A 10,423-nucleotide genomic window follows, 5' to 3' on the forward strand; every position below is an offset into this window, starting at 1 on the left:
GATGGGGACACGGCCGGGGAAGGGATGGGGACATGGCCGGGGAAGGGATGGGGACACGGCCGGGGAAGGGGATGGGGACATGGCCAGGGCAGGGGATGGGGTTTGAGCCGGGGGGTTCTCTCTGCCTTCCCCAAAAATGGGGTTTTACAGGAAAATCCCAGTTCTGGACACCAAACTGGGCAGTGCTGAGAGCTGCAGCCCCGAAAGGGTGGGAGGGGGCAGCAAAGAGGTGGGGACACTACAGAGAACACTGAAGGAATAGGGAAGGAACCTCAAAGGGATGGAGAAGGGACCCCAAAGGGATCCCAGAGGGGATGGGAAAAGGGAGTACAGAAAATCCAACACCAAAGTTCCCCGAGAGAACTTTGGGGACTAAAACCTCTCCCCCCACTCCCATCCTCATCCTCCTCCCCCACCCATCCCAGAGTGAGGAATTCCCACCCCGTTTCCCGGGGGAATCCTTACGAGGAGATGGTGATTTTGGTCTCCGTGTCCTGCTCCACCTTCTTGAGGTTCCGGCCCTCTTTGCCGATCAGGCGCCCCACAAAGTTGTTGTGGGCCAGGATTTTCAGCGGCACCTCCTCAGCCCTGGGAACGGGAGCGGGGGGAAAACCCCACAGGAGGGATTGTGGAAGCAGGGAAAGGAGGGGTTGGCACAGAGGGATGGGGGAAGCTCAAACCCCATCACTTGGAGTCCCCAAACACGAAATTCCTGCACCACGGAGCCCGGGGCAGACCCTGGGGTGGGATCCGTGGGAATTCTTACGTCTTGGTGTCCTTGGCCTCCTTCTGCATGATGTCCAGGATCATCCTGCAGGCGGCTGAGCAGCCCTCGGGCGTGGAGTGGATGCTGATGGCTTTTTCTGCCGCTCCCGCGTTCTCCTTCCGGTGCACGTCGATCCTACAAAAACTCGGGATGGGCCCTGGGAGTGGCTCCCCGGAGCTCCCGCTCTGCCCTAAATTTGGAATTGCACCCAGGAAGGCAAGAGGAGGGAACTGTGGGCTGGATATCCCGCAGGGATGCGGGGCCTGGGAGCTCAAATCCCAAAAATCCAAACGGGATTTTTAACAGCGGGAGGGATTGAGGGATGAGCACCCGACTGGGGTGGGATGGGGTGGGATGGGATGGGATGGGATGGAATGGGATGGGATGGGATGGGATGGGATGGGATGGGGTGTCCACCACCTCGTATCCCAAAGAAATCCTTCCTTGGGGGATAAATCCTTCCTTGGTGGGGATAAAGGGTTCCTGGGGGTATAAAGGGTTCCTTGGGGGGATTTAAAGGGTTCCTTGGGGGATAAACCCTTCCTTGAGGGATAAAGAGCTCCTTGGGTGCCAATACAAGCTCGGGAGCCAAATCCAGTAGGGAGAAATCCCACAAATTTATGTCCAGTGCAACCACTTGGGTCCCAGCCCAGCCCTTGCATGGGGAGACACGGAGAGAAGCCTGAGGGCCGGGGCAGGGAACAGCGAGGAGGAGCCACAAATCCCATATTTCCTAAAAATAACCCCCAAAACCCCAGCGAGGCAGAAAAATTCCGGGCAGAGGGACTCACTTGGACTGGGTCTGCTTGGTGATGTTGCGGATGGTGGCCCCCTCCTTGCCGATGATGGCCCCCACGAACTGGGTGGGCACCAGCAGCCGCAGGGGCACGTCCAGGGGGGGCTGCTTGGGGGGAGCCCCCGCGGGCGTGGGGGAGCCGGGCCTGGCCGCGCCCCGGGCCCCGAAGGCCCTGCGGCCGTTCTCCGGCCCCGGCTGCTCGTCCGGGATGTAGGAGACCTTCAGCGCGTGGTTCTCCAGCTGGTGCCCGTTCAGCTTCGTGATGGCTCTGGGGAAAGGGGGGGAGAACGCTCGGAGCTGGGGTTTGCGGGGCCATCGAGCGGCGGATCGGCCCCAAAAGGGACGGGGTCTGCCATGGGGAGCAAGTTTGATGGGAGAAGGGAAAAGCGGCAGCAGGAGCTGGAGGGAATTCCCAGGAATATTTTAAGGGGAGCGTCTCCCAAAACTCCCATGCAGGGAGTGGTTCCCGAATTTCCTCTGGGGGACTGTGGGGAGAGATCGCAAATCCCTGGCCCGGTGTTCCCGTAATTCCCAGATCTCCTCTGAGGCACTGAGTGAGAGCTCCCGAATCCCTCTCCCAAAATTCCCAAGCAGGGAGGGATTCCCAAATCTCCGCTGAGGGACTGAGTGAGAGCTCCCAAATCCCTCTCCCAAAATTCCCAAGCAGGGAGGGATTCCCAAATCTCTGCTGAGTGAGAGCTCCCGAATCCCCCTCCCAAAATTCCCAAGCAGGGAGGGATTCCCAGATCTCCCCTCTCTCCTGAGGGGTTGAGTGAAAGATCCCGAACCGCTGTCCCGGTGTTCCCACGAGGCAGTGATTCCCGAGCCTGCGGGATTGAGATCCATCCCGAATCCCGTCCCGCGGGAATCCCGGGATGCAGGAGCCGGCAGCTGTCGGTAGATGGGGCTGGCAGCCAGAGGAGGAGCCGCTCTCTGCTCTCCGCATTCCCTCCCACATTCCCGGCTCCAGGAATCGGGCACCGACTCCGTTCCGGCAAAGAAAATTCCCTAAACTAACCCCCAAATTCCCTAAAAGTGGCAGGACTGAGGTTTTCCGTGGTGCGAAGGGGGCAGGGGAAGGTGCGGGATGAGGGAAAAAGCAGGGAATGGTCTCCGAGTCTCCCACCGAGAGCTCCTGGGATATTTCTCCCCATGATTACTTTTTCCGGAGGCAGAATTCCCGAAATCATGGAAGCCCAGGGAAATCCCCACTTCTGCTCCAGCGAAAAGTTCAAGTTTTACTCCCTGAGCTGCTGAGAAAACCCCAAAAACTTGGAATTCCAAAAACTTGGAATTCCTTCCGAAGGCGAAGGAAAACCAATCGGATTTAAGGGGTGTCCTCAAGAGTTTGCTGGTTTTAGCCAAAATTTCGGGATTTGGGAGTGATGGGATCCCAGCACTGGAAATCCTTGTTCCTACAGGCGGGGCAGGGAGGAGATCCCGGATTCCCAGATTCCCGGATTCCCAGGGCACTCACTGCCGGGTCTGCTCCCGGTTGGCGTAGGTGACGTTGACCACGGCGGTCTCACTGTCCGTGTTCACTGTGGGAATTCGGGAAAGGAGGCAGAAATTAGGGAAAGGAATCAGGAATTAGGAAAAGGAATCAGGAATGAAGGAAAAGAATCAGGAATTAGCACAAAAACCTCAGCTCAAACCCCCCAAAAACCCCTGGGATGAGGGGTGAATCCCCTCAGGATCTCCCCAGCGATTCCCAAGCAGGTTTTTCCAGGCTTTATTCCCTCCTCCCCCTGAAACGGGCAGAAATTCCCGAAATCCAGATTTTATTCCCGTCCTACCTTGCTCGCAGTTTTCCACGGTGCCGTACTGCGCCAGCAACCCATCCAAAACCTGGGAAAAGCGGGAAAACCATCCCGATTTACCTCGGGATATGCAGGGAAATCCCATCCATCCCTAAAGGCAGCGCTGCCGTCATTAGGATCGTTAAGAATTCCCAAGCAATTAAGGCCGGGAAGCTCCAGGACGCTGCTGGACCAAGGTCGGAGCCAGCGGGGGGGGAAAGCAGAGCCAGGGAAAAATCCCAGCGGGAAGCGAGGATCCGTTTTATTCCCTCTACAATGGGGAAATCACAAACACCCCGGAATTCATGGGGATTCCGGAATAATTAATGGGGATTCCGGAATTCATGGGGATTCCAGAATAATTAATGGGGATTCCGAGCGGTGTCGCTTTCCTCGCCCCCATCCCGGGATTTCCCCCCTGTAATGGGAGAGGAAGGGGGGTAATTAAGAGCCAATTAATGACAAAGAGGAGGGAAAATCGACTCCGATCCCGAGGATGGAATCCTGGAGAGAGGGAATTAGGGAATTAGGGAATTAGGGAATTAGGGAATTAGGGAATTAGGCCTGGAGCTGCATCCGCTCCTCTTACCTCCCATCGCAGCTGCGGCGGGATGTTCCGGATCTGGATTTTCCGGCTCCTGGAAGGATGAAAAAAGGGGGATTTTGGGGTGGAGCTGCTGCACGTCCACGGATCAGAGCGAGCCTCGGAATTCCGTGTGCTCCGGGGATTCCCGGCGGCTCTCAGTTCGTGATGGGGCCGGAATTGTGCCGGGAGCGAAATTCCGGGATCCCTCCGGCACCGCTCGGATCCGCGGGCTGGATGTGACTTTTGCCAGGGTAAACGGGAGGATGGCGAAGGAGCAGAGAGGGACGAGGAGCCGCCCCTCGGGATGCCGGCGGCGTCATTCCCGTGTCCCAGTTCTCTCCGGCACGGCTCCTGACCCCGGCTGCTCTCCGGCTGCTCCCAATTTTGGCTCTTCCCAACTCCTTTTCCCCAAAATAGCAGCTCCTGGTTTAATCCGGAGCCCAAATTTCCCCGGATCCTGATCCGAGCAGCTGCTGGGGACAGCTGGGAACAGCCTTGGGATCATCCAGAGCCTCCAGAACCCCAAATTCCTGCGGAAAGGGAGTGATGCCTCAAGGTGCCCAAAAATGGGGATTCAAAGATATCCCCAAAATCCCTGCCAGGCCACACCGGAGCAGCTCCAAGGAACAGGGATGGGCATCCTGAAAAAGCCCCGGATCCCAGGGAGGCAGAATCCCGCTGGAGCCCAGAGCAGGTTCCAGGACTGAAACTTTGGAAGCTCCCAGGGGAAGCTCTGGAAGTCGGGATCCCCCCGGATGCATCCCCAGGGATCTCCTTCACTGGGAATCCGCTGGGAATTCCCTGCAGTGTCCCGGCACGGGGGCAGCAGCCGGAGCAGGGACCTGGCCGGGATCCAGCGGGGTCGGCGCCGATGGAAAAGCGGCTCCGGCACATCCCGGAGCGGCCCTGCCCTTTTCCACAGGGAATTCTCACTTTGAGGCACAGAGCCCGTCCCCGCTGGATGGCAGCAACTCCTCCCTGGCGCTGGGGGACATCCTGCCTCTCCCACTCCTCTTCCCAAAAATGTTTCGGCCACAGGTCCCAGCCGTGATTTGCCCTCTGAGGCAGCGAAATGTGGGAAATTACAGGAACCCCATGGAAACCGCATGGGAACCCCATGGAAACCGCATGGGAACCCCACGGGAATCCCACGGGAATCCCACAGGAACCCCATGGGAACCCCACAGGAATCCCACAGGAACCCCATGGAAACCGCACGGGAACCCCAAGGAAACCGCACGAGAACCCCACGGGAATCCCACAGGAACCCCACAGGAACCCCATGGGAACCCCACGGGAATCCCACAGGACTCTCCAAACCCCCCTTCTCCTCGCCGTGCCCCGAGGACGATTCCAGCCATCCCCCAGATTCTCCAAATCCATCCATGCCAAAGGCAGCAGCTGCAGCCAGGACAAATTTCCCGGTGATAGAGAGGGGAACGGGATGAGCTGGGGATGAGCTGGGGATGAGTTCGGGATGAGTTTGGGATGAGATCGGGATGCGTTTGGGATGAGTGATGAGATCGGGATGAGTTGGGGATGAGTTTGGGATGAGTTTGGGATAAGTTCGGGATGAGTTCGGGATGAGTTTGGGATGAGTTCGGGATGAGTCTGGGCAAGCCCGGCTGTTTTCCGTGCTCTTCCCACTGCAGTTTGCTGACGGAGCGGGAGGCTCTTCCCGGTGCTCCCAGCCTGCCCCAAAGCTGAGCCCGGGGGGTTCCCCAGGTCCCCCCTCGCTGAGAGATTCCCATTCCTGCAGGAAAATTCCAAATTCCAGCTCCCAAACAGACCCCAGAGCCGGTGCTGGCTGGACCATGAACATTCAGGAAAACATCCCGCGGCCGTCGGTGAAAATCCCAAAAACCAGGAGGTTTAAAGGCAAAGCTTCTCCCGGAGCAGCCGCTCAGCCCAGCTCAGATCCCAGAGCGCTTCCCAGATCACCCCACAGCGCCGGGATTTCCCGCTCCATCCCCGATCCCTGGATAAGAACCGGGATTTCGGCTCCCGCCACCAGGAACGTTCCACGTTTCGGGAGCAGCCGGAGCAGAGAAAATCCCAAAAGCGGATCCCAGTCGCTGCCTCCCTCCGGGAATTGCCTCGCCCAGGGATCCCAAATCCCATCCGTCTGCTCCAGTTCCTGGGCGGCTCCCAAAATGCTGGAATTCCTGGCTAATTGAGCCTCATTATCCGGGTGATTGACAGCTGTCAATCATCCATCGCACCATCGGTAGCTGTGCTCGCTGGCACTGCGCCTGCGGGAGGGAGCAGGAGCCGCCCGGGGGCTCCGGCCTGGATGCGATCCATGAATCCCAAGGAATGTTTAGGATAAGGATTGACAGCCCTGGATAAAAGGGAAAATCCCCAATTCCAGCCCTTTTCCCCAACTCCCGGCAGGTGAAGGCTCCAGGAGTTTGGGAATCCTCCAGTCAAGAATTATTGGGATTGTTTAATTAGGACAGATTAATTAGGATGGATTAATTAGGATGGATTAATTAGGATTATGGAATGGCAGGGAGCTCCCTCCACAGCCAGGGCTGATCCCACAGCTCCGGAATCCTGCAGGAATCAAGGCAAAGCCGGAGTTTTGCTGGTGAAATTCCAGGAAAAACGTGGAGCTGGGATGGAGATCGGAGCCTCTCTCTGCTCTGCTCTGCCCCTCATCCACACAAAATCCCGGAATTCCCAACGTTCGGAAAATCTTTCGGCACCGAACACAACATTTCCCAACGCACCGAGAAGGGAAAAGTCAGGAATTCCTTTGGATCCGCCCCCTCGGCACCGTGGGGTGACGGAGCAGGAGCTGGGGGGGCCAGGAAGAGCCGGAATTTCCCTGTGGGAACAGGTGGATCCCAAACCTGCGGGAATCCGAGGACATCCCGACAGTCTGGGTTTTCCAGGAGCGCTCGGAGCCGGGCACTGATGGGAACACGGAGCTTTGATTCCGCTCCAATCCCAGCTGGAAAAACCCGGCTCCAACTGGGGGGGGAGAACCCGGCCCTGGGAGCCGTTCTGTGGGAATTCTGTTCCCTTTTTCTTTTGGAATTCTGTTCCCAATTCCCCTCTCCTCCATTCTCTGATCCCGGGAGCCGCTCCCTCGGGATCTCCCTGAACCTTGGAAGAACCCCGGAACCGTGGCGGGGGGGCCCAAACTTCCCGTTTTTTCTGCCCCAATCCATTGCCTGGGAATCTCCGGCGCTGTTTGCCCACGGAAAAGCCCCGGCGAGGATTGTGCGGGATGGATCCCACCGGGCTCTGTGGATCCCGGCCAGCTCCCGGCGCTTCCCTGCCTGGAGCCCATCCCGAGCCCATCCCGCTGCCTCATCCCTAAGCCCACGCCCGGAGCTCTCCCCGCGGGTCCGGGGGCGTTTTCCCGGCCGGGTTTGCTCCGGAGCGTTCCGGTAGCCAGGGAAAGTTTGGAATTCCAGCTCCGCTCCGGAGCGTCCTTCCCAACAAAGCACCCGAACCATTCCCGACGCATCCGACGCTTCCCACGGTCGGATTCCTTTCGGTCGCTTCAGTTCCTCTCTTTTTTCTTTTCCAGGCAGGAATTCTGCTCCCCCCACCCAGAGCTGGGATGTTCCCGCTCCGGGGTCGCTCCCATCCCATTCCCAGCTCCTGCCCCCTCACTTGCAGCCACATTCCCAAGGAACTCCCCCTGCCCCTCGGCTTTCACGGATTCCCAGCTCCTGCAGGGAAGCTCCTCCGGGGAACGGTGGCAGAGCGGGATCGGCCCGGGATGGGGGATGGAGGATGGAGGATTCCCAAAGCTCTTCCCAGCACACCTGGATAGCCCAAGATCTCCCCTTGGAAAAGGCTCCGGGATCCAAAGCTCGGCTGGAATCTCTTGGGATGATCCCAGAACAAAACCAAGCCCAGGGAAGGGGACCCGAGCCAAGGAATTCCCTGTGGGAATGGGACACGAGGAATGGGCTGTTCCTGATGGGAATGGGACACGAGCCAGGGAATTCCCGGTAGGAATGGGACACAAGGAATGGGCTGTTCCCTGTGGGAATGGGACACGAGGAATTCCCTGTTCCCAATGGGAATGGGACACAAGGAATGGGCTGTTCCCGATGGGAATGGGACATGAGGAATTCCCTGTTCCCGACGGGAATGGGGCACGAGGAATTCCCTGTTCCCAACGGGAATGGGACATGAGCCAGGGAATTCCCGGTGGGAACGGGACACGAGGAATGGGCTGTTCCCGATGGGAAGGGGACACGAGCCAGGGAATTCCCGGTGGGAACGGGACACGAGGAACGCGCTGTTCCTGATGGGAATGAGCCACAAACGGCTGCAGGATCCCAACCTTCCCAAGCCCCTTTCCAGAAGGAAAAATCCAGCAGTTTTCCATGTAAATCCTGATTTTTGTGTTAAATCTGTCGATTCCAAGCCAGGACAATTTTCCGGAGGCTGGAGCGGAACCAGAGTGGGATCAGCTCCCGCTCCCGAGGCTTTTCCATGGAAACACGCCAGGGTTTCGGGGAAAGGAGCCCAAAACAACCCCTGAAATTCCCTTTCCCAGCAATTCCCAGGGAAACCCACGGAGTGAAACTTCCCAAACTTCCCGCTGTATCCCGGAATTCCTGCAGGAACCAGGAAAACCTCCCAGCCCCAAAAGCCCCAGGATAACCTGGAAGCAACCCCCAGCAAGGATTTCCAGGCAGAATTCCCTGAAGGATTCCCGCGTTTCCTGGGAATGCCGCCGGGATAACCCCGCTCACCCCCGGGATCGGGATCAGGATTCTCCTTTCCTCAAATTTGGGTTTTCATCCCAAAAAAACCCCCCCATTCCTGGGGAGGAGACAATTCCCGAGCTGCTGCAGGCGCTTCCCATCCAAATCCAGCCCGGAATCCGGGAAGGGGCAGCAGCTCAGCCCCATCCCTGAGGGAATTTTCTCCCGTTTTCCCAGATTTTTTAGGCTTTTCGGGGAAGAGATTTCTGCTCCCACTCCGGAGCCTCCTGGATTCGTCCCACACTTCCAGCGGGGCAGGATGAGAATTCCCAGGTGCTCAGGGACTCTGAGGATGGGGAAACCCTGGAATTTCCTCATCCCAGTCACTTCCCAGTAGCCCCCAGTTTGGCAGCTTCCCACCCCCAGATCCACCCGGAATGGCGGATTTGGGAATTCACATCCCAGTTTAAGCTTTGAAATTCCTTCAGTTTGGGTAAAAATGGGAATTTTCCCCTAAAACTTTTCCCAAAATTCCCTGTGGAGCAAAGAAACCCCGAACAGAGCCCTTGGAAAAGTTCCTCAAACCTCCAAAGAGCTTCTTCTCCAACAAAAACTTGGAATTTTCAGGTTTCACCTCCTCATTTTTTTGGGAAGCGGCAGCTCCCAAATTTAGGGAAATTCCATCCAGTTTTGCCCCTTTTCTCCATAAAAACCAGCGGGATGGTTTAAAAGAGGCGGAAAAATCCCAAATCCCACCTGGATCCGAGGCACCTCCTGCTCCCAAACCCAGCAACCCTGGAAAAGCAGCGGGAAAAAGCCCCAAAAAAAGTCAGGAAAAGGAGCTGGGGTCCCTCATCCAACCTGGATTCTCCCCAAAACCCCTCCCAAAATGCCTGGAAAACTTAAACGCCGCCGGGAATTTAGGCTGGAAGGGGCAGGAATCTCCTTTTATTTTTTGGGAATTTTTTATTTAAATCCCTAAAAGTCCCAATTCCCAAAGGGAGGAACTTTCCCCCTTTCCCTCAGCCTGGGCTTCTTTGCCTGAGCTTGAACCCAAATTTCGACCCAGATTCCATTGGAAACCCCGGCTCAACCCCTGCAATTCCCACCGAAATTCCCAAAATCCCATCATTTCTCCTTCTCCGACTCCAGATCCTCCAAATCCCTCCTCCGTGGCTTCACAATTCCCAAGTTTTCACCGAAATCTCCCTTTTTTGGGACATTTCCCCCACATTTCCCACGCAGGAAGAGGGGAAATAAAGGAATTTTCCTCACTTTTGCCTATTCCCAACTTCCTTTTCCTCTCCCCGCTATCCCAAATTTCATGGAATTCTCTCCCTTTTCACCCTCAGGAACGAAATTTATGGAAAAATCCTTCACCAGTCGTTCAATTTTTTCTCTTTTTTGGGGGCTGAAAATCATCAAAACCTCGGAATTCCCAAATTATTTCCGTCCCTGGAGGTGCAAAACCGGGAGCAGCCGGAAGCTCCCGGGCAGAAAAAAGGAGAAATTTGCCTTAAATTCCTCTTTTTCCCCCTGGAATTTCCCGTTCTCCAGCCCAGCCTGGCCGGAAGGGAAAAGGATCGGATTTAGGGATTCCAGCCCAAAACCCATCGGAGCTTTTCTGGGGCGTGGAAAGAAGGATCCACGTCCCTGAGCCCGTTTTTGGGTTGGTTTAGCTCATTTTTGGGTTGGTTTAGTTCATTTTTGGGTTGGTTTAGTTCATTTTTGGGTTTATTTCACTTTTGGGTTGGTTTAGTTCATTTTTGGGTTGGTTTAGTTCATTTTGGGATTGTTTTA

The 10,423-nt window shown here is 56.6% G+C and overlaps 1 protein-coding gene across 2 annotated transcripts in view; it reads right to left on the reverse strand.

Annotated features, from left to right (window-relative positions):
- The window catches only part of IGF2BP1 (insulin like growth factor 2 mRNA binding protein 1), a 20,793-nt gene that overhangs the window by 5,066 nt on the left and 5,304 nt on the right, over positions 1-10,423 (reverse strand). The window contains exons 3-8 of one of the 2 annotated variants that reach the window (XM_042048273.1): positions 3,951-3,999; positions 3,359-3,410; positions 3,040-3,103; positions 1,558-1,830; positions 767-901; positions 466-588 (exon numbers count right to left, since the gene is read on the reverse strand). In XM_042048273.1, the coding sequence (XP_041904207.1) occupies positions 466-588; positions 767-901; positions 1,558-1,830; positions 3,040-3,103; positions 3,359-3,410; positions 3,951-3,999 (696 nt within the window). The remainder of the gene's footprint in view (positions 1-465; positions 589-766; positions 902-1,557; positions 1,831-3,039; positions 3,104-3,358; positions 3,411-3,950; positions 4,000-10,423) is intronic. The other variant, XM_042048355.1, reaches the window with a different exon arrangement.

This window comes from Corvus kubaryi, unplaced genomic scaffold (assembly GCF_017639235.1).
Source record: "Corvus kubaryi isolate FWS band 111438036 unplaced genomic scaffold, C.kubaryi_AGA036_p1.0 123, whole genome shotgun sequence".
Taxonomy (NCBI): Eukaryota; Metazoa; Chordata; class Aves; order Passeriformes; family Corvidae; genus Corvus; species Corvus kubaryi.